This window comes from Engystomops pustulosus, unplaced genomic scaffold, assembly GCF_040894005.1.
Source record: "Engystomops pustulosus unplaced genomic scaffold, aEngPut4.maternal MAT_SCAFFOLD_85, whole genome shotgun sequence".
NCBI lineage: Eukaryota > Metazoa > Chordata > Amphibia > Anura > Leptodactylidae > Engystomops > Engystomops pustulosus.
The window spans coordinates 6,637-34,235 of NW_027284972.1; the positions used below are offsets into that span (position 1 = coordinate 6,637).

Sequence of the window (27,599 nt, forward strand, 5' to 3'; positions counted from 1 at the left end):
AGTTGTAGTAGTACAGTCCTCTGTGTAGTGGATATACTAGTAGTAGTAGTACTAGTTGTAGTACTACAGTCCTCTGTGTAGTGGATATACTAGTAGTAGTAGTACTAGTTGTAGTAGTACAGTCCTCTGTGTAGTGGATATACCAGTAGTAGTAGTACTAGTTGTAGTAGTACAGTCCTCTGTGTAGTGGATATACCAGTAGTAGTAGTACTAGTTGTAGTAGTACAGTCCTCTGTGTAGTGGATATACCAGTAGTAGTAGTACTAGTTGTAGTAGTACAGTCCTCTGTGTAGTGGATATACTAGTAGTAGAAGCAGTAGTACTAGTTGTAGTAGTACAGTCCTCTGTGTAGTATGACGTTGCTGTGCTCCTCCTCAGGCCATCTCCTCGCTCGCCCGGATCGCCCGCTCTACGCCCGGGTTGCAGCTTCTGTTCGGTGCCTTGCTGGCGGATCTGAGGTCGCTCATGGGTGTCAGTGATGTTGTCCGTTACCGCGTGTATGAGGTGATTATCCCCCGGGGCAGCACCCAGCTTTCCCATGTTCCTGCATGACTTGTACTATGTCTGGTCTCTCTCTGCAGCTGGTGGTGGAGATCGCATCCGCGTCCCCCGAATCCCTCGGCTTCTGTGCGAGCAGCACAATCCTTCCCCAGCTACTGGAGGAGCTCAGCGCAGAGGACGTGCTGCTCAGGTGGGTGGGGCTTATATAGCGTGCGCAGAGCCCCCCAGGGAGTATATGCTATATACAGAGGAGAGAGCCCCCCGGGGAGTATACACTGTACACAGAGGAGAGAGCCCCCCCGGGGAGTATACACTATATACAGAGGAGAGAGCCCCCGGGGAGTATACACTATACACAGAGGAGAGAGCCTCCCGGGGAGTATACACTATACACAGAGGAGAGAGCCCCCCCGGGGAGTATACACTATACACAGAGGAGAGAGCCCCCCGGGGAGTATACACTATACACAGAGGAGAGAGCCCCCCAGGGAGTATACACTATACACAGAGGAGAGAGCCCCCCGGGGAGTATACACTATACACAGAGGAATGAGCCCCCCGGGGAGTATACACTATACACAGAGGAGAGAGCCCCCCGGGGAGTATACACTATACACAGAGGAGAGAGCCCCCCGGGGAGTATACACTATACACAGAGGAGAGAGCCCCCCGGGGAGTATACACTATACACAGAGGAATGAGCCCCCCGGGGAGTATACACTATACACAGAGGAGAGAGCCCCCCGGGGAGTATACGCTATACACAGAGGAGAGAGCCCCCCGGGGAGTATACGCTATAAACAGAGGAGTGAGCCCCCGGGGAGTATATGCTATACACAGAGGAGAGAGCCTCCCGGGGAGTATACACTATACACAGAGGAGAGAGCCCCCCGGGGAGTATACACAGAGGAGAGAGCCCCCCGGGGAGTATACACAGAGGAGAGAGCCCCCCCGGGGAGTATACACAGAGGAGAGAGCCCCCCGGGGAGTATACGCTATACACAGAGGAGAGAGCCTCCGGGGGAGTATACACTATACACAGAGGAGAGAGCCCCCCGGGGAGTATACACAGAGGAGAGAGCCCCCCGGGGAGTATACACTATACACAGAGGAGAGAGCCCCCCGGGGAGTATATGCTATATACAGAGGAGAGAGCCCCCCGGGGAGTATACACAGAGGAGAGAGCCCCCCGGGGAGTATACACAGAGGAGAGAGCCCCCCGGGAGTATACACTATACACAGAGGAGAGAGCCCCCCGGGGAGTATACGCTATACACAGAGGAGAGAGCCCCCCGGGGAGTATACACTGTACACAGAGGAGAAAGCCCCCCGGGGAGTATACACAGAGGAGAGAGCCCCCCGGGGAGTATACGCTATACACAGAGGAGAGAGCCCCCCGGGGAGTATACGCTATACACAGAGGAGAGAGCCCCCCGGGGAGTATACGCTATATACAGAGGAGAGAGCCTCCCGGGGAGTATACACTATACACAGAGGAGAAAGCCCCCCGGGGAGTATACACAGAGGAGAGAGCCCCCCGGGGAGTATACACAGAGGAGAGAGCCCCCCGGGGAGTATACACAGAGGAGAGAGCCCCCCGGGGAGTATACACAGAGGAGAGAGCCCCCCGGGGAGTATACACTATACACAGAGGAGAGAGCCCCCCGGGGAGTATACACTGTACACAGGGGGAGTATACACTGTACACAGAGGAGAGAGCCCCCCGGGGAGTATATGCTATATACAGAGGAGAGAGCCCCCCGGGGAGTATACACTATACACAGAGGAGAGAGCCCCCCGGGGAGTATACACTATACACAGAGGAGAGAGCCTCCCGGGGAGTATACACTGTACACAGAGGAGAGAGCCCCCCGGGGAGTATATGCTATATACAGAGGAGAGAGCCCCCCGGGGAGTATATGCTATATACAGAGGAGAGAGCCCCCCGGGGAGTATATGCTATATACAGAGGAGAGAGCCCCCCGGGGAGTATATGCTATATACAGAGGAGAGAGCCCCCCGGGGAGTATATGCTATATACAGAGGAGAGAGCCCCCCGGGGAGTATACACAGAGGAGAGAGCCCCCCGGGGAGTATACACAGAGGAGAGAGCCCCCCGGGGAGTATACGCTATACACAGAGGAGAGAGCCCCCCGGGGAGTATACGCTATACACAGAGGAGAGAGCCCCCCGGGGAGTATACGCTATACACAGAGGAGAGAGCCCCCCGGGGAGTATACGCTATACACAGAGGAGAGAGCCCCCCGGGGAGTATACGCTATACACAGAGGAGAGAGCCCCCCGGGGAGTATATGCTATATACAGAGGAGAGAGCCCCCCGGGGAGTATACACTATACACAGAGGAGAGAGCCCCCCGGGGAGTATACACTATACACAGAGGAGAGAGCCCCCCGGGGAGTATATGCTATACACAGAGGAGAGAGCCCCCCGGGAGTATACACTGTACACAGAGGAGAGAGCCCCCCGGGAGTATACACTTTACACAGAGGAGAGAGCCTCCCGGGGAGTATATGCTATACACAGAGGAGAGAGCCCCCCGGGGAGTATACACTTTACACAGAGGAGAGAGCCCCCCGGGGAGTATATGCTATATACAGAGGAGAGAGCCCCCCGGGGAGTATATGCTATATACAGAGGAGAGAGCCCCCCGGGGAGTATATGCTATACACAGAGGAGAGAGCCCCCCGGGGAGTATACACTTAACACAGAGGAGAGAGCCCCCCGGGGAGTATATGCTATATACAGAGGAGAGAGCCCCCCGGGGAGTATACGCTATACACAGAGGAGAGAGCCCCCCGGGAGTATACACTATACACAGAGGAGAGAGCCTCCCGGGGAGTATATGCTATACACAGAGGAGAGAGCCCCCCGGGGAGTATACACTGTACACAGAGGAGAGAGCCCCCCGGGGAGTATACACTATACACAGAGGAGAGAGCCCCCCGGGGAGTATACGCTATACACAGAGGAGAGAGCCCCCCGGGGAGTATACGCTATACACAGAGGAGAGAGCCCCCCGGGGAGTATACGCTATACACAGAGGAGAGAGCCCCCCGGGGAGTATACACTGTACACAGAGGAGAGAGCCCCCCGGGAGTATACACTTTACACAGAGGAGAGAGCCTCCCGGGGAGTATATGCTATACACAGAGGAGAGAGCCCCCCGGGGAGTATACACTTTACACAGAGGAGAGAGCCCCCCGGGGAGTATATGCTATATACAGAGGAGAGAGCCCCCCGGGGAGTATACGCTATACACAGAGGAGAGAGCCCCCCGGGAGTATACACTATACACAGAGGAGAGAGCCTCCCGGGGAGTATACGCTATACACAGAGGAGAGAGCCCCCCGGGGAGTATACACTGTACACAGAGGAGAGAGCCCCCCGGGGAGTATACACTATACACAGAGGAGAGAGCCCCCCGGGGAGTATACATTGTACACAGGGGGAGTATACACTGTACACAGAGGAGAGAGCCCCCCGGGGAGTATATGCTATATACAGAGGAGAGAGCCCCCCGGGGAGTATACGCTATACACAGAGGAGAGAGCCCCCCGGGAGTATACACTATACACAGAGGAGAGAGCCTCCCGGGGAGTATACACTATATACAGAGGAGAGAGCCCCCCGGGGAGTATACACTATATACAGAGGAGAGAGCCCCCCGGGGAGTATACACTATATACAGAGGAGAGAGCCCCCCGGGGAGTATACACTATATACAGAGGAGAGAGCCCCCGGGGAGTATACACTATACACAGAGGAGAGAGCCCCCCGGGGAGTATACACTGTACACAGAGGAGAGAGCCCCCCGGGGAGTATACACTGTACACAGAGGAGAGAGCCCCCCGGGGAGTATACACTGTACACAGAGGAGAGAGCCCCCCGGGGAGTATATGCTATATACAGAGGAGAGAGCCCCCCGGGGAGTATATGCTATATACAGAGGAGAGAGCCCCCCGGGGAGTATACACTGTACACAGAGGAGAGAGCCTCCCGGGGAGTATATGCTATATACAGAGGAGAGAGCCCCCCGGGGAGTATACGCTATACACAGAGGAGAGAGCCCCCCGGGAGTATACACTATACACAGAGGAGAGAGCCTCCCGGGGAGTATATGCTATACACAGAGGAGAGAGCCCCCCGGGGAGTATACACTGTACACAGAGGAGAGAGCCCCCCGGGGAGTATACACTATACACAGAGGAGAGAGCCCCCCGGGGAGTATACACTGTACACAGGGGGAGTATACACTGTACACAGAGGAGAGAGCCCCCCGGGGAGTATATGCTATATACAGAGGAGAGAGCCCCCCGGGGAGTATACGCTATACACAGAGGAGAGAGCCCCCCGGGAGTATACACTATACACAGAGGAGAGAGCCCCCCGGGAGTATACACTATACACAGAGGAGAGAGCCCCCCGGGAGTATACACTATACACAGAGGAGAGAGCCTCCCGGGGAGTATACACTATACACAGAGGAGAGAGCCCCCGGGGAGTATACACTATACACAGAGGAGAGAGCCCCCCGGGGAGTATACACTATATACAGAGGAGAGAGCCCCCCGGGGAGTATACGCTATATACAGAGGAGAGAGCCCCCGGGGAGTATACACTATACACAGAGGAGAGAGCCCCCCGGGAGTATACACTATACACAGAGGAGAGAGCCCCCCGGGGAGTATACACTGTACACAGAGGAGAGAGCCCCCCGGGGAGTATATGCTATACACAGAGGAGAGAGCCCCCCGGGAGTATACACTATACACAGAGGAGAGAGCCCCCCGGGGAGTATACACTGTACACAGAGGAGAGAGCCCCCCGGGGAGTATACACTATACACAGAGGAGAGAGCCCCCCGGGGAGTATACACTATACACAGAGGAGAGAGCCCCCCGGGGAGTATACACTATACACAGAGGAGAGAGCCCCCCGGGGAGTATACACTGTACACAGAGGAGAGAGCCCCCCGGGGAGTATACACTGTACACAGAGGAGAGAGCCCCCCGGGGAGTATATGCTATATACAGAGGAGAGAGCCCCCCGGGGAGTATATGCTATATACAGAGGAGAGAGCCCCCCGGGGAGTATACACTGTACACAGAGGAGAGAGCCTCCCGGGGAGTATATGCTATACACAGAGGAGAGAGCCCCCCGGGGAGTATACACTGTACACAGAGGAGAGAGCCCCCCGGGGAGTATACACTATACACAGAGGAGAGAGCCCCCCGGGGAGTATACACTATACACAGAGGAGAGAGCCCCCCGGGGAGTATACACTATACACAGAGGAGAGAGCCCCCCGGGGAGTATACACTGTACACAGAGGAGAGAGCCCCCCGGGGAGTATACACTGTACACAGAGGAGAGAGCCCCCCGGGGAGTATATGCTATATACAGAGGAGAGAGCCCCCCGGGGAGTATATGCTATATACAGAGGAGAGAGCCCCCCGGGGAGTATACACTGTACACAGAGGAGAGAGCCTCCCGGGGAGTATATGCTATACACAGAGGAGAGAGCCCCCCGGGGAGTATACACTGTACACAGAGGAGAGAGCACCCCGGGGAGTATATGCTATACACAGAGGAGAGAGCCCCCCGGGGAGTATATGCTATATACAGAGGAGAGAGCCCCCCGGGGAGTATATGCTATATACAGAGGAGAGAGCCCCCCGGGGAGTATACACTGTACACAGGGGGAGTATACACTGTACACAGAGGAGAGAGCCCCCCGGGGAGTATATGCTATATACAGAGGAGAGAGCCCCCCGGGGAGTATATGCTATATACAGAGGAGAGAGCCCCCGGGGAGTATACACTGTGCACAGAGGCGAGAGCCCCCCGGGGAGTATATACGCTATACACAGAGGAGAGGGCCCCCTGGGGAGTATACGCTATACACAGAGGAGAGAGCCCCCCGGGGAGTATACACTGTACACAGAGGCGGGTGTCTCTCACCCTGTGTTTCCTCCTGCAGGGTCACCAGTATAGAGATGGTCACCGCTCTGGCGGGCTCACCCCACGGGCGTCAGTATCTCGCACAGCAAGGAGTCATCGACAGGATTTCTAACCTTCTAGTTGGAGCCGACTCAGACCCACTCTCAGGGTTGTATCTGCCAGGTGACTGATTTGTGGCCTGCCTCTGCTCTGGGGCTGCCTGCCTGCCTCTGCTCTGGGGCTGCCCGCCTGCCTGCCTCTGCTCTGGGGCTGTCCGCCTGCCTGCCTCTGCTCTGGGGCTGCCCGCCTGCCTGCCTCTGCTCTGGGGCTGTCCGCCTGCCTGCCTCTGCTCTGGGGCTGCCCGCCTGCCTGCCTCTGCTCTGGGGCTGTCCGCCTGCCTGCCTCTGCTCTGGGGCTGTCCGCCTGCCTGCCTCTGCTCTGGGGCTGCCCGCCTGCCTGCCTCTGCTCTGGGGCTGCCCGCCTGCCTGGTCTCTGCTCTGCTCTGGGGCTGCCCGCCTGCCTCGTCTCTGCCCTGCTCTGGGGCTGCCCGCCTGCCTCGTCTCTGCTCTGCTCTGGGGCTGCCCGCCTGCCTCGTCTCTGCTCTGCTCTGTGGCTGCCCGCCTGCCTCGTCTCTGCTCTGCTCTGGGGCTGCCCGCCTGTCTCGTCTCTGCTCTGCTCTGGGGCTGCCCGCCTGCTTGGTCTCTGCTCTGCTCTGGGGCTGCCCGCCTGCCTCGTCTCTGCTCTGCTCTGGGGCTGCCCGCCTGCCTCGTCTCTGCTCTGCTCTGGGGCTGCCCGCCTGCCTCGTCTCTGCTCTGCTCTGGGGCTGCCCGCCTGCCTCGTCTCTGCTCTGCTCTGGGGCTGCCCGCCTGCCTCGTCTCTGCTCTGCTCTAGGGCTTGCCCGCCTGCCTCGTCTCTGCTCTGCTCTGGGGCTGCCCGCCTGCCTCGTCTCTGCTCTGCTCTGGGGCTGCCCGCCTGCCTCGTCTCTGCTCTGCTCTGGGGCTGCCCGCCTGCCTCGTCTCTGCTCTGCTCTGGGGCTGCCCGCCTGCCTCGTCTCTGCTCTGCTCTGGGGCTGCCCGCCTGCCTCGTCTCTGCTCTGCTCTGGGGCTGCCCGCCTGCCTCGTCTCTGCTCTGCTCTGGGGCTGCCCGCCTGCCTCGTCTCTGCTCTGCTCTGGGGCTGCCCGCCTGCCTCGTCTCTGCTCTGCTCTGGGGCTGCCCGCCTGCCTCGTCTCTGCTCTGCTCTGGGGCTGCCCGCCTGCCTCGTCTCTGCTCTGCTCTGGGGCTGCCCGCCTGCCTCGTCTCTGCTCTGCTCTGGGGCTGCCCGCCTGCCTCGTCTCTGCTCTGCTCTGGGGCTGCCCGCCTGCCTCGTCTCTGCTCTGCTCTGGGGCTGCCCGCCTGCCTCGTCTCTGCTCTGCTCTGGGGCTGCCCGCCTGCCTCGTCTCTGCTCTGCTCTGGGGCTGCCCGCCTGCCTCGTCTCTGCTCTGCTCTGGGGCTGCCCGCCTGCCTCGTCTCTGCTCTGCTCTGGGGCTGCCCGCCTGCCTCGTCTCTGCTCTGCTCTGGGGCTGCCCGCCTGCCTCGTCTCTGCTCTGCTCTGGGGCTGCCCGCCTGCCTCGTCTCTGCTCTGCTCTGGGGCTGCCCGCCTGCCTCGTCTCTGCTCTGCTCTGGGGCTGCCCGCCTGCCTCGTCTCTGCTCTGCTCTGGGGCTGCCCGCCTGCCTCGTCTCTGCTCTGCTCTGGGGCTGCCCGCCTGCCTCGTCTCTGCTCTGCTCTGGGGCTGCCCGCCTGCCTCGTCTCTGCTCTGCTCTGGGGCTGCCCGCCTGCCTCGTCTCTGCTCTGCTCTGGGGCTGCCCGCCTGCCTCGTCTCTGCTCTGCTCTGGGGCTGCCCGCCTGCCTCGTCTCTGCTCTGCTCTGGGGCTGCCCGCCTGCCTCGTCTCTGCTCTGCTCTGGGGCTGCCCGCCTGCCTCGTCTCTGCTCTGCTCTGGGGCTGCCCGCCTGCCTCGTCTCTGCTCTGCTCTGGGGCTGCCCGCCTGCCTCGTCTCTGCTCTGCTCTGGGGCTGCCCGCCTGCCTCGTCTCTGCTCTGCTCTGGGGCTGCCCGCCTGCCTCGTCTCTGCTCTGCTCTGGGGCTGCCCGCCTGCCTCGTCTCTGCTCTGCTCTGGGGCTGCCCGCCTGCCTCGTCTCTGCTCTGCTCTGGGGCTGCCCGCCTGCCTCGTCTCTGCTCTGCTCTGGGGCTGCCCGCCTGCCTCGTCTCTGCTCTGCTCTGGGGCTGCCCGCCTGCCTCGTCTCTGCTCTGGGGCTGCCCGCCTGCCTCGTCTCTGCTCTGCTCTGGGGCTGCCCGCCTGCCTCGTCTCTGCTCTGCTCTGGGGCTGCCCGCCTGCCTCGTCTCTGCTCTGCTCTGGGGCTGCCCGCCTGCCTCGTCTCTGCTCTGCTCTGGGGCTGCCCGCCTGCCTGGTCTCTGCTCTGCTCTGGGGCTGCCCGCCTGCCTCGTCTCTGCTCTGCTCTGGGGCTGCCCGCCTGCCTCGTCTCTGCTCTGCTCTGGGGCTGCCCGCCTGCCTCGTCTCTGCTCTGCTCTGGGGCTGCCCGCCTGCCTCGTCTCTGCTCTGCTCTGGGGCTGCCCGCCTGCCTCGTCTCTGCTCTGCTCTGGGGCTGCCCGCCTGCCTCGTCTCTGCTCTGCTCTGGGGCTGCCCGCCTGCCTCGTCTCTGCTCTGCTCTGGGGCTGCCCGCCTGCCTCGTCTCTGCTCTGCTCTGGGGCTGCCCGCCTGCCTCGTCTCTGCTCTGCTCTGGGGCTGCCCGCCTGCCTCGTCTCTGCTCTGCTCTGGGGCTGCCCGCCTGCCTCGTCTCTGCTCTGCTCTGGGGCTGCCCGCCTGCCTCGTCTCTGCTCTGCTCTGGGGCTGCCCGCCTGCCTCGTCTCTGCTCTGCTCTGGGGCTGCCCGCCTGCCTCGTCTCTGCTCTGCTCTGGGGCTGCCCGCCCGCCTCGTCTCTGCTCTGCTCTGGGGCTGCCCGCCCGCCTCTGCTCTGGGGCTGCCCGCCCGCCCGCCTGCCTGCCTCTGCTCTGGGGCTGCCCGCCCGCCCGCCTGCCTGACTCTGCTCTGGGGCTGCCCGCCCGCCCGCCTGCCTTCCTCTGCTCTGGGGCTGCCCGCCCGCCCGCCTGCCTGCCTCTGCTCTGGGGCTGCCCGCCCGCCCGCCTGCCTGCCTCTGCTCTGGGGCTGCCCGCCCGCCCGCCTGCCTGCCTCTGCTCTGGGGCTGCCCGCCTGCCTGGTCTCTGCTCTGCTCTGGGGCTGCCCGCCTGCCTGGTCTCTGCTCTGCTCTGGGGCTGCCCGCCTGCCTGGTCTCTGCTCTGCTCTGGGGCTGCCCGCCTGCCTGGTCTCTGCTCTGCTCTGGGGCTGCCCGCCTGCCTGGTCTCTGCTCTGCTCTGGGGCTGCCCGCCTGCCTGGTCTCTGCTCTGCTCTGGGGCTGCCCGCCTGCCTGGTCTCTGCTCTGCTCTGGGGCTGCCCGCCTGCCTGGTCTCTGCTCTGCTCTGGGGCTGCCCGCCTGCCTGGTCTCTGCTCTGCTCTGGGGCTGCCCGCCTGCCTGGTCTCTGCTCTGCTCTGGGGCTGCCCGCCTGCCTGGTCTCTGCTCTGCTCTGGGGCTGCCCGCCTGCCTGGTCTCTGCTGCTCATGTTGTTTTTGGTTTTAGGTCTGGTGAAATTCTTTGGTAATTTGGCGATCCTGGACAGTCCGCAGCAGATCTGTGAGCGTTACCCGGCCTTCCTGCAGAAAGTGCTGCACATGGCAGAGGGTCACGAGACCACCATGGTTGGTGTCGGTGTGGACACCCTGGGGGTCCTGGGCTCTAATATAGAGGGGAAACAAGTCCTGCAGAAAACAGGTAAGTTCTCCTGACATTGTAAGGGGTTGGGGGGAGGTGAAGGAAGAGGGCCCGGGACTCCTACAGGTAAGTGGCTCTGTAATTAGGTGGCCCCCCCTGGTTTCCTCTTCCCGTGTCTTGCCTCCTGCTCACCCTTCTTCTTGTTGCCTTTGCTCCTGGCGGTGGGTTGTTACTAATATTTCCGGGGATTTTCTTCTTTCTCCAGGTTCCAGGTTTCATAATGTTTTGCAGAGATTGGGAGAGCATGCGAGGAGCGCCCCTACAGATCTGCGCGTGCGCTGCCTGGACGCCATGGCATCCATCATGTTCTTGCCGGTAGGTCCAGGGCGCCCCCTGTGGCTCCCCCCTCCTAGGTCCATCTCTCTTCTTCATCATCATCTCCTCCTGCAGCCGGATCAGCACACAGACGACCTGCTAGCGATGGCTGAATCCTGGTTCCGGAGCCTGTGCTCCCGGCCCCTGGAGATGCTCCGCAGCATCGCCTCCCAGCCCTTCCCGGAGCTGCACTGCGCCGCGCTCAAGGTTTTCACGGTGAGTGGTGGTGGATCATCAGGAACGGAAGGTCTGTAAGATCTGGACACAAAACAAATAAATGGTGGTACCTGGAAGCTGCGGGTGCAGTGCAGTGTATGAGGGGAGCAGCGCTCAGACTTGGGGGGTTATTAGGGTGTACACTGTAAGACGGCCGCCCCTCTTCTCAGTCCCTGTGTATTCCACTCCCACCTGGGAGCAGTCACCTGACTCTGCTCCTCCTGTATTGGTCTGTGGATGGAGGGAGCATCCTCGCGTGTGGATGAAGCCGGGGAGCGGCAGTGACTCCATGTGGTGCGTCCCCGGCACCATGTCTGCTTACTACCCGTCCATATTTCCTTATGTGGAGCATAGTAATTGTATAATCTGCAGCATCTCTGAAATCTACTTGGAGTGGTTGTGATGGATCCCTTACATTCAGGTACAAGCTGTAGTGTATAAAGCTTTGTGTAGACACCTGTAGTAACACTACTAGGGCTCAGTCATTCTCTAACCATCACAGTTCTGCTGAATATCCACATCTGGGTCATCAGTTACTACTGTGTGCTCCAGTGCCAGTACATTCTGATGGGCGTCCATATGTACCATCTCGGGTCCTTTTTCAGTTCCTCATAGGTTCCTAAGCAGCGGCTGAAGCCTAGGTTTTCATTAGTGGGTTTCATCCGAAGTACCCAGCGCCCTTCCTGAGGTCCCATCCTGCATGTTGGAGCCGTGCAGCAGCTGGTGTCTTGTGCTTCTTCTACAGGTAGTGACCGCGGACCTGAATACAAATCCCCCCACCAGGTCCCATTACACAAGTCTGCTCCTAAACACAGAAGAAAATCCAGTGCGTACCTATCCATAGTCATACCCCAATCTGTCACCGATACCAGGCCTCTTTTATTTGCCTGGTAAGCACCACAGGACCCACGTGGCAAGGTCCCTGCTGGTTTTGTAGAGAGCCGGTTCCCTGGACTGTCCATCCCCTGGTCTCTTCTTTGGGTTGTATCTGGTCGGGCCCTAGATGAGATGTTTGTTCCTATTATTCTGAACGTTCTCTTTTGGGTTGAGGCGAGTTCTACGCTCCCTGCACTGACATCCCTTGTGAAGGTCCGGTGGTTGTGGAGCGGTTTCTCCTAACTCTGAGGTGTCGGGTTCTTCCTTCGGATGAGCACAATGCTATTAGAGGCCATTTTTATGGAGTCCATGACGGCTGCGCGCTGATTTGTTTGCATCGCACTTGTAAGTGTATGGTTTGTGTTTTTGTGAAAGTTTTGTGCTGTTGCCCCTCCATAGGGTGAACCCATCATCTGTACATGTCATCCAGAGGCAGAAATGTCCCTCTCCTAAGTCTCCCACCAGCCCCGGAGCAGATCTACAGATCATAGAGGGGTCTCCGATGTCCCCGTGTAGTGATGGAGCTGTATAAAGCTTCCAAGTCTCTAAAACAAACCTCTGACTCCAACCAAAATGTTCCCCGGCTCTGAGCAGCTTGTAGAAGTATCCCAGACGTACGACGGGAGGGTTTCTACAAACTAATAGCAACCAAAACTTATGTCGACAGCCTCTTGAGTTAATTATCCCTACCACAATGCTTCGGCCTTTCTGGAAGTCTAAGCCCTGGTGAATTTTGGCTGCTACAGGAATCTGGGGACATGAGGTCTCGTTCCTTTTTGCAGATTAGTCCAGATGTTGGTGGAATTGCATCTTGAACAACAAACCTCCAAGAATCTCCCGAGATATTATGGCCAAAACCAAAATGGTGGGTGGTCTGGGAGCGCCCACCATGTGTGACTATGCCCCCTGGACCAACCTATTCTCTAGAAACCAAACTAAAGGGCAAATACCCCTCAAAAACAGAATGATCTGTAGCTGGGGGACAGGAGGGAGTTTGTTACCTCTGTATCCATTTCTGTGTTTTGCCTCCTTTGGTTACATTTGTAGATGGGCCCTTGGTCCTGTCCCTTGTGGTGACTGGCGGCTCTGTCAGTACTAGGCCCAGCACCAGTGCTGTTGGACCTTAATAGTGCTAGATCTATTGTCCACCTGTCCCTATTGCTGTGCCCGCTCTCTTGCAGCTCTCTGGCTGCTGTCCCAATTGCTGTGCCCGCTCTCTTGCAGCTCTCTGGCTATTGTCTCTATTGCTGTGCCCGCTCTCTTGCAGCTCTCTGGCTATTGTCCCTATTGCTGTGCCCGCTCTCTTGCAGCTCTCTGGCTGCTGTCCCTATTGCTGTGCCCGCTCTCTTGCAGCTCTCTGGCTGCTGTCCCTATTGCTGTTCCCGCTCTCTTGCAGCTCTCTGGCTATTGTCTCTATTGCTGTGCCCGCTCTCTTGCAGCTCTCTGGCTATTGTCCCTATTGCTGTGCCCGCTCTCTTGCAGCTCTCTGGCTATTGTCCCTATTGCTGTGCCCGCTCTCTTGCAGCTCTCTGGCTGCTGTCCCTATTGCTGTGCCCGCTCTCTTGCAGCTCTCTGGCTACTGTCCCTATTGCTGTGCCCGCTCTCTTGCAGCTCTCTGGCTGCTGTCCCTATTGCTGTGCCCGCTCTCTTGCAGCTCTCTGGCTGCTGTCCCTATTGCTATGCCCGCTCTCTTGCAGCTCTCTGGCTATTGTCCCTATTGCTGTGCCCGCTCTCTTGCAGCTCTCTGGCTATTGTCCCTATTGCTGTGCCCGCTCTCTTGCAGCTCTCTGGCTATTGTCCCTATTGCTGTGCCCGCTCTCTTGCAGCTCTCTGGCTGCTGTCCCTATTGCTGTGCCCGCTCTCTTGCAGCTCTCTGGCTGCTGTCCCTATTGCTGTGCCCGCTCTCTTGCAGCTCTCTGGCTGCTGTCTCTATTGCTGTGCCCGCTCTCTTGCAGCTCTCTGGCTGCTGTCCCTATTGCTGTTCCCGCTCTCTTGCAGCTCTCTGGCTATTGTCTCTATTGCTGTGCCCGCTCTCTTGCAGCTCTCTGGCTATTGTCCCTATTGCTGTGCCCGCTCTCTTGCAGCTCTCTGGCTGCTGTCCCTATTGCTGTGCCCGCTCTCTTGCAGCTCTCTGGCTGCTGTCCCTATTGCTGTTCCCGCTCTCTTGCAGCTCTCTGGCTATTGTCTCTATTGCTGTGCCCGCTCTCTTGCAGCTCTCTGGCTATTGTCCCTATTGCTGTGCCCGCTCTCTTGCAGCTCTCTGGCTATTGTCCCTATTGCTGTGCCCGCTCTCTTGCAGCTCTCTGGCTGCTGTCCCTATTGCTGTGCCCGCTCTCTTGCAGCTCTCTGGCTGCTGTCCCTATTGCTGTGCCCGCTCTCTTGCAGCTCTCTGGCTGCTGTCCCTATTGCTGTGCCCGCTCTCTTGCAGCTCTCTGGCTGCTGCCCCTATTGCTGTGCCCGCTCTCTTGCAGCTCTCTGGCTATTGTCCCTATTGCTGTGCCCGCTCTCTTGCAGCTCTCTGGCTATTGTCCCTATTGCTGTGCCCGCTCTCTTGCAGCTCTCTGGCTATTGTCCCTATTGCTGTGCCCGCTCTCTTGCAGCTCTCTGGCTGCTGTCCCTATTGCTGTGACCGCTCTCTTGCAGCTCTCTGGCTGCTGTCCCTATTGCTGTGCCGGCTCTCTGGCTGCTGTCCCAATTGCTGTGCCCGCTCTCTTGCAGCTCTCTGGCTGCTGCCCCTATTGCTGTGCCCGCTCTCTTGCAGCTCTCTGGCTGCTGTCCCTATTGCTGTGCCCGCTCTCTTGCAGCTCTCTGGCTGCTGTCCCTATTGCTGTGCCCGCTCTCTTGCAGCTCTCTGGCTGCTGTCCCTATTGCTATGCCCGCTCTCTTGCAGCTCTCTGGCTATTGTCCCTATTGCTATGCCCGCTCTCTTGCAGCTCTCTGGCTATTGTCCCTATTGCTATGCCCGCTCTCTTGCAGCTCTCTGGCTATTGTCCCTATTGCTGTGCCCGCTCTCTTGCAGCTCTCTGGCTGCTGTCCCTATTGCTGTGCCCGCTCTCTGGCTGCTGTCCCTAATGCTGTGCCCGCTCTCTTGCAGCTCTCTGGCTATTGTCCCTATTGCTGTGCCCGCTCTCTTGCAGCTCTCTGGCTGCTGTCCGTATTGCTATGCCCGCTCTCTTGCAGCTCTCTGGCTACTGTCCCTATTGCTGTGCCCGCTCTCTTGCAGCTCTCTGGCTGCTGTCTCTATTGCTGTGCCCGCTCTCTTGCAGCTCTCTGGCTGCTGTCTCTATTGCTGTGCCCGCTCTCTTGCAGCTCTCTGGCTGCTGTCCCTATTGCTGTTCCCGCTCTCTTGCAGCTCTCTGGCTATTGTCTCTATTGCTGTGCCCGCTCTCTTGCAGCTCTCTGGCTATTGTCTCTATTGCTGTGCCCGCTCTCTTGCAGCTCTCTGGCTATTGTCTCTATTGCTGTGCCCGCTCTCTTGCAGCTCTCTGGCTGCTGTCCCTATTGCTGTGCCCGCTCTCTTGCAGCTCTCTGGCTGCTGTCTCTATTGCTGTGCCCGCTCTCTTGCAGCTCTCTGGCTGCTGTCCCTATTGCTGTTCCCGCTCTCTTGCAGCTCTCTGGCTATTGTCTCTATTGCTGTGCCCGCTCTCTTGCAGCTCTCTGGCTATTGTCCCTATTGCTGTGCCCGCTCTCTTGCAGCTCTCTGGCTATTGTCCCTATTGCTGTGCCCGCTCTCTTGCAGCTCTCTGGCTGCTGTCCCTATTGCTGTGCCCGCTCTCTTGCAGCTCTCTGGCTGCTGTCCCTATTGCTGTGCCCGCTCTCTTGCAGCTCTCTGGCTGCTGTCCCTATTGCTGTGCCCGCTCTCTTGCAGCTCTCTGGCTGCTGTCCCTATTGCTGTGCCCGCTCTCTTGCAGCTCTCTGGCTATTGTCCCTATTGCTGTGCCCGCTCTCTTGCAGCTCTCTGGCTATTGTCCCTATTGCTGTGCCCGCTCTCTTGCAGCTCTCTGGCTATTGTCCCTATTGCTGTGCCCGCTCTCTTGCAGCTCTCTGGCTATTGTCCCTATTGCTGTGCCCGCTCTCTTGCAGCTCTCTGGCTATTGTCCCTATTGCTGTGCCCGCTCTCTTGCAGCTCTCTGGCTATTGTCCCTATTGCTGTGCCCGCTCTCTTGCAGCTCTCTGGCTGCTGTCCCTATTGCTGTGACCGCTCTCTGGCTGCTGTCCCAATTGCTGTGCCCGCTCTCTTGCAGCTCTCTGGCTGCTGTCCCTATTGCTGTGCCCGCTCTCTTGCAGCTCTCTGGCTATTGTCCCTATTGCTGTGCCCGCTCTCTTGCAGCTCTCTGGCTATTGTCCCTATTGCTGTGCCCGCTCTTTTGCAGCTCTCTGGCTATTGTCCCTATTGCTGTGCCCGCTCTCTTGCAGCTCTCTGGCTACTGTCCCTATTGCTGTGCCCGCTCTCTTGCAGCTCTCTGGCTGCTGTCCCTATTGCTGTGCCCGCTCTCTTGCAGCTCTCTGGCTGCTGTCCCTATTGCTATGCCCGCTCTCTTGCAGCTCTCTGGCTGCTGTCCCTATTGCTATGCCCGCTCTCTTGCAGCTCTCTGGCTGCTGTCCCTATTGCTATGCCCGCTCTCTTGCAGCTCTCTGGCTGCTGTCCCTATTGCTATGCCCGCTCTCTTGCAGCTCTCTGGCTATTGTCCCTATTGCTATGCCCGCTCTCTTGCAGCTCTCTGGCTATTGTCCCTATTGCTGTGCCCGCTCTCTTGCAGCTCTCTGGCTATTGTCCCTATTGCTGTGCCCGCTCTCTTGCAGCTCTCTGGCTGCTGCCCCTATTGCTGTGCCCGCTCTCTTGCAGCTCTCTGGCTATTGTCCCTATTGCTGTGCCCGCTCTCTTGCAGCTCTCTGGCTGCTGTCCCTATTGCTATGCCCGCTCTCTTGCAGCTCTCTGGCTATTGTCCCTATTGCTATGCCCGCTCTCTTGCAGCTCTCTGGCTATTGTCCCTATTGCTGTGCCCGCTCTCTTGCAGCTCTCTGGCTGCTGTCCCTATTGCTGTGCCCGCTCTCTGGCTGCTGTCCCTATTGCTGTGCCCGCTCTCTTGCAGCTCTCTGGCTATTGTCCCTATTGCTGTGCCCGCTCTCTTGCAGCTCTCTGGCTATTGTCCCTATTGCTGTGCCCGCTCTCTTGCAGCTCTCTGGCTATTGTCTCTATTGCTGTGCCCGCTCTCTTGCAGCTCTCTGGCTGCTGTCCCTATTGCTGTGCCCGCTCTCTTGCAGCTCTCTGGCTATTGTCTCTATTGCTGTGCCCGCTCTCTTGCAGCTCTCTGGCTATTGTCCCTATTGCTGTGCCCGCTCTCTGGCTATTGTCCCTATTGCTGTGCTTGCTCTCTTGCAGCTCTCTGGTTGCTGTCCCTATTGCTGTGCCCGCTCTCTTGCAGCTCTCTGGCTATTGTCCCTATTGCTATGCCCGCTCTCTTGCAGCTCTCTGGTTGCTGTCCCTATTTTAAGCTAACTTGTGGTTGTAAAGTTCCTCCTCTTCCTGTGCTGCGTCTGTTCCCTGGTCCGGAGCGGCTGCAGCCATTGGCGCTGTCATTACATTGCAGTATCCTACCCCAGAATGTACGACCATGACTGAGCCCTAGTAGAGTGACTACAGACCCCGCGGATGCACACTGTACCCGCCTGTGCCCCGTAGACTAGAAGAGCGGCACACACCCGCGGCGTGGCTCCTAGGTGCCACCAGTCACTTCAGCTGGACCCGTATCTTGTGTTTGAGAAATATGTTCCTTTACCCAGAATGGACCTGATCCCCTTTCCTGTCCTAGCGCTGTAGTGGAGGCCATATTGTCACCCAGCTTTCCTGGAATCCACTAAGGGGTTGTTGTACTGTCTTATCTAGGCCATCGCTAACCAGCCCTGGGCGCAGAGGATGATGGTGGACAGCCCGGGATTTGTGGAGTATATCGTGGACCGATCCGTGGACCCGGACAAAGATTCTAAAGACGCCAAGTTTGAGCTGGTGAAAGCTCTGATCAACGCCAAATCCACAGCACAAGTGTTTGGTAACCAGCACTACCTGAGCCTGCGCGCCTACCACAGGGAGGGGCCCTACTACGTCAGAGCCGTGTCCACCGTGGCCGTGGAGGGAGCAGAGTAGGGAATGTAGGAACGCTGGCGCCCCCGCTGGACACTCTGTGTAACACTCACTTATAGGACACTATCCAGGAACCTGTGCCGTCTGTTCTCCTGGGGATGGGCCTGAACTCCTGGTTCTGGGTAGAGAGCGAGTTCTTGGGGCCAGACGATGATTTGTAATCTTCTCTCATACTCCTCCGTCTTCTCCAGATCTCTGTTTGCTGTCAGTAAATAGATCCGTCTGCTGAACTTGCTCTTTATGCCGTTGTTGTACACTCCGAATGCCCACAAAAGTTCTGGAAAGTGTGAGGATGTGGATGATGAGTATAAAGCTGTAGTATCTAAGCTGCAACGTGTTGTATGGCAGTATGTGGTATGACAGCATGGCATTATCTCACAGAGCGGCGCCCACTGGCAATGATTAGTCATGCCGCGACTTTAAACAGCAGTGATTTAATTATTGATAACCTGCAGCAGTGCACAAGATTACACAGCCCAAAGTAATGCCAGAGTACCCCCACGTGCCCCCTCTCCGTCTCGCCCCCCGGCCCCTCTCCGTCTCGCCCCCCGGCCCCTCTCCGTCTCGCCCCCCGGCCCCTCTCCGTCTCGCCCCCCGGCCCCTCTCCCTCTCGCCCCCCGGCCCCTCTCCGTCTCGCCCCCCGGCCCCTCTCCGTCTCGCCCCGTGGCCCCTCTCCGTCTCGCCCCCTGGCCCCTCTCCGTCTCGCCCCCTGGCCCCTCTCCGTCTCGCCCCCTGGCCCCTCTCCGTCTCGCCCCCTGGCCCCTCTCCGTCTCGCCCCCTGGCCCCTCTCCGTCTCGCCCCCTGGCCCCTCTCCGTCTCGCCCCCTGGCCCCTCTCCGTCTCGCCCCCTGGCCCCTCTCCGTCTCGCCCCCCGGCCCCTCTCCGTCTCGCCCCCCGGCCCCTCTCCGTCTCGCCCCCCGGCCCCTCTCCGTCTCGCCCCCCGGCCCCTCTCCGTCTCGCCCCCCGGCCCCTCTCCGTCTCGCCCCCCGGCCCCTCTCCGTCTCGCCCCCCGGCCCCTCTCCGTCTCGCCCCCCGGCCCCTCTCCGTCTCGCCCCCCGGCCCCTCTCCGTCTCGCCCCCCGGCCCCTCTCCGTCTCGCCCCCCGGCCCCTCTCCGTCTCGCCCCCCGGCCCCTCTCCGTCTCGCCCCCTGGCCCCTCTCCGTCTCGCCCCGTGCCCCCTCTCCGTCTCGCCCCGTGCCCCCTCTCCGTCTCTCCCCCTGCCCCTTCTCTCCCCCTGCCCCTTCTCTCCCCCTGCCCCTTCTCTCCCCCTGCCCCTTCTCTCCCCCTGCCCCTTCTCTCCCCCTGCCCCCTCTCTCCCCCTGCCCCCTCTCTCCCCCTGCCCCTTCTCTCCCCCTGCCCCCTCTCTCCCCCTGCCCCCTCTCTCCCCCTGCCCCCTCTCTCCCCCTGCCCCCTCTCTCCCCCTGCCCCTTCTCTCCCCCTGGCCCCTTCTCTCCCCCTGGCCCCTTCTCTCCCCCTGGCCCCTTCTCTCCCCCTGGCCCCTTCTCTCCCCCTGGCCCCTCTCTCCCCCTCTCCCCCTGGCCCCTCTCTCCCCCTCTCCCCCTGGCCCCTCTCCCCCTGGCCCCGTCTCTCCCTCTCTCCCCCTGGCCCCTCTCCCCCTGGCCCCGTCTCTCCCTCTCTCCCCCTGGCCCCGTCTCTCCCTCTCTCTCCCCCTGGCCCCTTCTCTCCCTCTCTCCCTCTCTCTCCCCCTGGCCCCTTCTCTCCCTCTCTCCCTCTCTCTCCCCCTGGCCCCTTCTCTCCCTCTCTCCCTCTGGCCCCTTCTCTCCCTCTCTCCCTCTCTCCCCCTGGCCCCTTCTCTCCCTCTCTCCCTCTCTCCCCCTGGCCCCTTCTCTCCCTCTCTCCCTCTCGCCCCCTGGCCCCGTGCCCCCGCTCGCCCTGTGCCGCCTCTCCCCTCCCATGAGATGAGTGTGTCAGGTGGGTGGGTCGGCACATTTGGCCAGTGATTGGTTGATGTGGTGGAGGGTCCCGGTGCTGATGTTATTGTGCTCCAGGCTGATGTTGATGAGGGCGCTGTCCCTGGTGGACTGGAGGCTCTGGCTGATGGCGCGCCCCCCCTCCTCCCCGATGTGGTTATCATCCAGGTCCAGGCTCAGCAGAGAGCGGTTCTCCTGGATGACCTCTGCCACCAGCCTGGCCCCGGAGTCCCCCAGGTTGTTCTCGTCCAGCAGCAGGTGGGTGAGGTTTGTGTTCCTCTTCAGTGCATCAAACAGCAGCTCCCAGGCTTCCCAGGACACAGCGGAGCTCTGTGCCAGGCAGAGTTGTCGGAGGGGCGGATTAAGCTCCAGGAAGGCAGCGACACTCCTGAGGCCTTCAGTGGCCAAGTGATTCCCTCCGATGTCCAGCTCTGATAAGTGGAAACCGCCAGGTGACCCCCGAAACGAGAGCCAGAGGTCAGAGAGGCCCCACATTAGGGTCTGCACCCCGGCCGCCCCCAGGTGGTTGCCGTATAACCTGCGGGAGAAGCAGATAGCAGATTATACACATAGTGGAGGGTACAGACTGAGGTAGCAGTTACTATGGGACCCCCAATGTCAGGGGGCCCTGGTATCTTGGGTATACTGTATGTATAACTCGTATGTGCGGGCATACAAATATGTATAATTTCCATAGTGTCCCCCATGACAGCCCCACCCGGAGGATGACCCTTGACCTCTGTAGGGACAGGAAGCACTGCAGTGTGAGGTGTGATTACACATCTCTCCAGGGACAATACATAACACTGGCTGCAGAGAGCACAGAGCACAGCAGTGTGAGGTCTGATTACACATCTCTCCAGGGACAGTACATAACACTGGCTGCAGAGAGCACAGCAGTGTGAGGTGTGATTACACATCTCTCCAGGGACAATACATAACACTGGCTGCAGAGAGCACAGAGCACAGCAGTGTGAGGTGTGATTACACATCTCTCCAGGGACAGTACATAACACTGGCTGCAGAGAGCACAGAGCACAGCAGTGTGAGGTATGATTACACATCTCTCCAGGGACAATACATAACACTGGCTGCAGAGAGCACAGAGCACAGCAGTGTGAGGTCTGATTACACATCTCTCCAGGGACAGTACATAACACTGGCTGCAGAGAGCACAGAGCACAGCAGTGTGAGGTCTGATTACACATCTATCCAGGGACAGTACATAACACTGGCTGCAGAGAGCACAGCAGTGTGAGGTCTGATTACACCTCTCTCCAGGGACAATACATAACACTGGCTGCAGAGAGCCCAGAGCACAGCAGTGTGAGGTCTGATTACACATCTCTCCAGGGACAATACATAACACTGGCTGCAGAGAGCACAGAGCACAGCAGTGTGAGGTCTGATTACACATCTCTCCAGGGACAATACATAACACTGGCTGCAGAGAGCACAGAGCACAGCAGTGTGAGGTCTGATTACACATCTCTCCAGGGACAGTACATAACACTGGCTGCAGAGAGCCCAGAGCACAGCAGTGTGAGGTATGATTACACATCTCTCCAGGGACAATACATAACACTGGCTGCAGAGAGCACAGAGCACAGCAGTGTGAGGTCTGATTACACATCTCTCCAGGGACAATACATAACACTGGCTGCAGAGAGCACAGAGCACAGCAGTGTGAGGTCTGATTACACATCTCTCCAGGGACAATACATAACACTGGCTGCAGAGAGCACAGAGCACAGCAGTGTGAGGTCTGATTACACATCTCTCCAGGGACAATACATAACACTGGCTGCAGAGAGCACAGAGCACAGCAGTGTGAGGTCTGATTACACATCTCTCCAGGGACAATACATAACACTGGCTGCAGAGAGCACAGAGCACAGCAGTGTGAGGTCTGATTACACATCTCTCCAGGGACAGTACATAACACTGGCTGCAGAGAGCCCAGAGCACAGCAGTGTGAGGTCTGATTACACATCTCTCCAGGGACAATACATAACACTGGCTGCAGAGAGCACAGAGCACAGCAGTGTGAGGTCTGATTACACATCTCTCCAGGGACAATACATAACACTGGCTGCAGAGAGCACAGAGCACAGCAGTGTGAGGTCTGATTACACATCTCTCCAGGGACAATACATAACACTGGCTGCAGAGAGCACAGAGCACAGCAGTGTGAGGTCTGATTACACATCTCTCCAGGGACAATACATAACACTGGCTGCAGAGAGCACAGAGCACAGCAGTGTGAGGTCTGATTACACATCTCTCCAGGGACAGTACATAACACTGGCTGCAGAGAGCCCAGAGCACAGCAGTGTGAGGTCTGATTACACATCTCTCCAGGGACAATACATAACACTGGCTGCAGAGAGCACAGAGCACAGCAGTGTGAGGTCTGATTACACATCTCTCCAGGGACAATACATAACACTGGCTGCAGAGAGCACAGAGCACAGCAGTGTGAGGTCTGATTACACATCTCTCCAGGGACAGTACATAACACTGGCTGCAGAGAGCCCAGAGCACAGCAGTGTGAGGTATGATTACACATCTCTCCAGGGACAATACATAACACTGGCTGCAGAGAGCACAGAGCACAGCAGTGTGAGGTCTGATTACACATCTCTCCAGGGACAATACATAACACTGGCTGCAGAGAGCACAGAGCACAGCAGTGTGAGGTCTGATTACACATCTCTCCAGGGACAATACATAACACTGGCTGCAGAGAGCACAGAGCACAGCAGTGTGAGGTCTGATTACACATCTCTCCAGGGACAATACATAACACTGGCTGCAGAGAGCACAGAGCACAGCAGTGTGAGGTCTGATTACACATCTCTCCAGGGACAATACATAACACTGGCTGCAGAGAGCACAGAGCACAGCAGTGTGAGGTCTGATTACACATCTCTCCAGGTACAGTACATAACACTGGCTGCAGAGAGCACAGAGCACAGCAGTGTGAGGTATCATTACACATCTCTCCAGGGACAGTACATAACACTGGCTGCAGAGAGCACAGAGCACAGCAGTGTGAGGTCTGATTACACATCTCTCCAGGGACAATACATAACACTGGCTGCAGAGAGCACAGAGCACAGCAGTGTGAGGACTGATTACACATCTCTCCAGGGACAGTACATAACACTGGCTGCAGAGCGCACAGAGCACAGCAGTGTGAGGTCTGATTACACATCTCTCCAGGGACAATACATAACACTGGCTGCAGAGAGCACAGAGCACAGCAGTGTGAGGTATAATTACACATCTCTCCAGGGACAATACATAACACTGGCAGCAGAGAGCACAGAGCACAGCAGTGTGAGGTCTGATTACACATCTCTCCAGGGACAATACATAACACTGGCTGCAGAGAGCACAGAGCACAGCAGTGTGAGGTATGATTACACATCTCTCCAGGGACAATACATAACATTGGCTGCAGAGAGCACAGTGCACAGCAGTGTGAGGTCTGATTACACATCTCTCCAGGGACAATACATAACACTGGCTGCAGGGAGCACAGAGCACAGCAGTGTGAGGTCTGATTACACATCTCTCCAGGGACAATACATAACACTGGCTGCAGAGAGCACAGAGCACAGCAGTGTGAGGTCTGATTACACATCTCTCCAGGTACAGTACATAACACTGGCTGCAGAGAGCACAGAGCACAGCAGTGTGAGGTATCATTACACATCTCTCCAGGGACAGTACATAACACTGGCTGCAGAGAGCACAGAGCACAGCAGTGTGAGGTCTGATTACACATCTCTCCAGGGACAATACATAACACTGGCTGCAGAGAGCACAGAGCACAGCAGTGTGAGGACTGATTACACATCTCTCCAGGGACAGTACATAACACTGGCTGCAGAGCGCACAGAGCACAGCAGTGTGAGGTCTGATTACACATCTCTCCAGGGACAATACATAACACTGGCTGCAGAGAGCACAGAGCACAGCAGTGTGAGGTATAATTACACATCTCTCCAGGGACAATACATAACACTGGCAGCAGAGAGCACAGAGCACAGCAGTGTGAGGTCTGATTACACATCTCTCCAGGGACAATACATAACACTGGCTGCAGAGAGCACAGAGCACAGCAGTGTGAGGTATGATTACACATCTCTCCAGGGACAATACATAACATTGGCTGCAGAGAGCACAGTGCACAGCAGTGTGAGGTCTGATTACACATCTCTCCAGGGACAATACATAACACTGGCTGCAGGGAGCACAGTGCACAGCAGTGTGAGGTCTGATTACACATCTCTCCAGGGACAATACATAACACTGGCTGCAGAGAGCACAGAGCACAGCAGTGTGAGGTCTGATTACACATCTCTCCAGGGACAATACATAACACTGGCTGCAGAGAGCACAGCAGTGTGAGGTCTGATTACACATCTCTCCAGGGACAGTACATAACACTGGCTGCAGCAGTAAAGTTGCTGGTGTCACTCACAGGAGGCTTTGCATGCACGGCTTGTCCCTCAGCAGGTGGACGATGCTCTGGGCTCCCCGGGGGCCAATCTCGTTGAGGTTTAGGTTGATGCTCTTGACCTCTGACCTGCTGGCGCTGATGGCGCGGGTGAGGCCGTGCAGCAGGGCGTCAGTCAAGCCGGTGTTCCTCAGGACAAGCTGATCCACCTCATCGCAATCCTGGAGGACAGCCATCAGGTCTGCGATCTGCAATGTTACAGTGGACACAAAGTATGTGCCCCCCTCTAATTATTCATATACTGTACAGAGAGAGAGCAGCGCTCCAGGACACTAGTACATGTGCAGGGTCCTGTGTACTATGTGCAGTGTGTACTATGTGCAGGGTGTGTACTATGTGCAGGGTGTGTACTATGTGCAGTGTCCTGTGTACTATGTGCAGTGTGTACTATGTACAGGGTCCTGTGTACTATGTGCAGGGGTCCTGAGTACTATGTGGAGGGTCCTGTGTACTATGTGCAGGGTGTCCTGTGTACTATGTGCAGGGGTCCTGTGTACTATGTGCAGGGGTCCTGTGTACTATGTGCAGGGTGTCCTGTGTACTATGTGCAGGGGTCCTGTGTACTATGTGCAGGGGTCCTGTGTACTATGTGCAGGGGTCCTGTGTACTATGTGCAGGGGTCCTGTGTACTATGGGCAGGGGTCCTGTGTACTATGTGCAGTGTCCTGTGTACTATGTGCGGGGGTCCTGTGTACTATGTGCAGTGTCTTGTGTACTATGTGCAGGGTCCTGTGTACTATGTGCAGGGTCCTGTGTACTATGTGCAGGGGTCCTGTGTACTATGTGCAGGGGTCCTGTGTGCTATGTGCAGGGTGTCCTGTGTACTATGTGCAGGGGTCCTGTGTACTATGTGCAGTGTGTACTATGTGCAGTATCCTGTGTACTATGTGCAGGGTCCTGTGTACTATGTGCAGGGTGTACTATGTGCAGTGTCCTGTGTACTATGTGCAGGGGTCCTGTGTACTATGTGCAGGGTGTCCTGTGTACTATGTGCAGGGTGTCCTGTGTACTATGTGCAGGGTGTCCTGTGTGCTATGTGCAGGGTGTCCTGTGTGCTATGTGCAGGGTGTCCTGTGTGCTATGTGCAGGGTGTCCTGTGTGCTATGTGCAGGGTGTCCTGTGTGCTATGTGCAGGGTGTCCTGTGTGCTATGTGCAGGGTGTCCTGTGTGCTATGTGCAGGGTGTCCTGTGTGCTATGTGCAGGGTGTCCTGTGTGCTATGTGCAGGGTGTCCTGTGTGCTATGTGCAGGGTGTCCTGTGTGCTATGTGCAGGGTGTCCTGTGTGCTATGTGCAGGGTGTCCTGTGTGCTATGTGCAGGGTGTCCTGTGTGCTATGTGCAGGGTGTCCTGTGTGCTATGTGCAGGGTGTCCTGTGTGCTATGTGCAGGGTGTCCTGTGTGCTATGTGCAGGGTGTCCTGTGTGCTATGTGCAGGGTGTCCTGTGTGCTATGTGCAGGGTGTCCTGTGTGCTATGTGCAGGGTGTCCTGTGTGCTGTGTGCAGGGTGTCCTGTGTGCTGTGTGCAGGGTGTCCTGTGTGCTGTGTGCAGGGTGTGCTGTGTGCAGGGTGTCCTGTGTGCTGTGTGCAGGGTGTCCTGTGTGCTGTGTGCAGGGTGTCCTGTGTGCTGTGTGCAGGGTGTCCTGTGTGCTGTGTGCAGGGTGTCCTGTGTGCTGTGTGCAGGGTGTCCTGTGTGCTGTGTGCAGGGTGTCCTGTGTGCTGTGTGCAGGGTGTCCTGTGTGCTGTGTGCAGGGTGTCCTGTGTGCTGTGTGCAGGGTGTCCTGTGTCCTGTGTGCAGGGTGTCCTGTGTGCAGGGTGTCCTGTGTGCTGTGTGCAGGGTGTCCTGTGTGCAGGGTGTCCTGTGTGCAGGGTGTCCTGTGTGCAGGGTGTCCTGTGTGCTGTGTGCAGGGTGTCCTGTGTGCAGGGTGTCCTGTGTGCTGTGTGCAGGGTGTCCTGTGTGCTGTGTGCAGGGTGTCCTGTGTGCTGTGTGCAGGGTGTCCTGTGTGCTGTGTGCAGGGTGTCCTGTGTGCTGTGTGCAGGGTGTCCTGTGTGCTGTGTGCAGGGTGTGCTGTGTGCAGGGTGTCCTGTGTGCTGTGTGCAGGGTGTCCTGTGTGCTGTGTGCAGGGTGTCCTGTGTGCTGTGTGCAGGGTGTCCTGTGTGCTATGTGCAGGGTGTCCCGTGTGCTATGTGCAGGGTGTCCCGTGTGCTATGTGCAGGGTGTCCCGTGTGCTATGTGCAGGGTGTCCCGTGTGCTATGTGCAGGGTGTCCCGTGTGCTATGTGCAGGGTGTCCCGTGTGCTATGTGCAGGGTGTCCCGTGTGCTATGTGCAGGGTGTCCCGTGTGCTATGTGCAGGGTGTCCCGTGTGCTATGTGCAGGGTGTCCTGTGTGCTATGTGCAGGGTGTCCTGTGTGCTATGTGCAGGGTGTCCTGTGTGCTGTGTGCAGGGTGTCCTGTGTGCAGGGTGTCCTGTGTGCTGTGTGCAGGGTGTCCTGTGTGCTGTGTGCAGGGTGTCCTGTGTGCTGTGTGCAGGGTGTCCTGTGTGCTGTGTGCAGGGTGTCCTGTGTGCTGTGTGCAGGGTGTGCTGTGTGCAGGGTGTGCTGTGTGCAGGGTGTCCTGTGTGCTGTGTGCAGGGTGTCCTGTGTGCTGTGTGCAGGGTGTCCTGTGTGCTGTGTGCAGGGTGTCCTGTGTGCTGTGTGCAGGGTGTCCTGTGTGCTGTGTGCAGGGTGTCCTGTGTGCTGTGTGCAGGGTGTCCTGTGTGCTGTGTGCAGGGTGTCCTGTGTGCTGTGTGCAGGGTGTCCTGTGTGCTGTGTGCAGGGTGTCCTGTGTGCTGTGTGCAGGGTGTCCTGTGTGCTGTGTGCAGGGTGTCCTGTGTGCTGTGTGCAGGGTGTCCTGTGTGCTGTGTGCAGGGTGTCCTGTGTGCTGTGTGCAGGGTGTCCTGTGTGCTGTGTGCAGGGTGTCCTGTGTGCTGTGTGCAGGGTGTCCTGTGTGCTGTGTGCAGGGTGTCCTGTGTGCTGTGTGCAGGGTGTCCTGTGTGCTGTGTGCAGGGTGTCCTCTGTGCTGTGTGCAGGGTGTCCTGTGTGCAGGGTGTCCTGTGTGCGCAGGGTGTCCTGTGTGCTGTGTGCGCAGGGTGTCCTGTGTGCTGTGTGCGCAGGGTGTCCTGTGTGCTGTGTGCGCAGGGTGTCCTGTGTGCTGTGTGCGCAGGGTGTCCTGTGTGCTGTGTGCGCAGGGTGTCCTGTGTGCTGTGTGCGCAGGGTGTCCTGTGTGCTGTGTGT

The 27,599-nt window shown here is 58.3% G+C and overlaps 2 protein-coding genes across 2 annotated transcripts in view; one reads left to right on the top strand and one right to left on the bottom strand.

Annotated features, from left to right (window-relative positions):
- Nucleotides 1–353: 353 nt before the first annotated feature.
- PSMD5 (proteasome 26S subunit, non-ATPase 5) lies at nt 354–18,102 on the top strand. Its single transcript, XM_072131523.1, has 7 exons — nt 354–504; nt 582–691; nt 6,504–6,646; nt 10,132–10,323; nt 10,529–10,638; nt 10,714–10,854; nt 17,618–18,102. The coding sequence occupies exons 1-7, from the start codon at nt 466–468 to the stop codon at nt 17,873–17,875; spliced, it is 993 nt and encodes a 330-aa protein (XP_071987624.1). The 5' UTR covers nt 354–465; the 3' UTR covers nt 17,876–18,102.
- A 1,655-nt stretch (nt 18,103–19,757) lies between these two features.
- The window catches only part of LOC140106894 (uncharacterized), an 83,776-nt gene continuing 75,934 nt past the window's right edge, over nt 19,758–27,599 (bottom strand). The window contains exons 10-11 of the mRNA XM_072131520.1: nt 24,294–24,517; nt 19,758–20,339 (exon numbers count right to left, since the gene is read on the bottom strand). Of these exons, the coding sequence (XP_071987621.1) occupies nt 19,799–20,339; nt 24,294–24,517 (765 nt within the window). The 3' untranslated portion in view covers nt 19,758–19,798. The remainder of the gene's footprint in view (nt 20,340–24,293; nt 24,518–27,599) is intronic.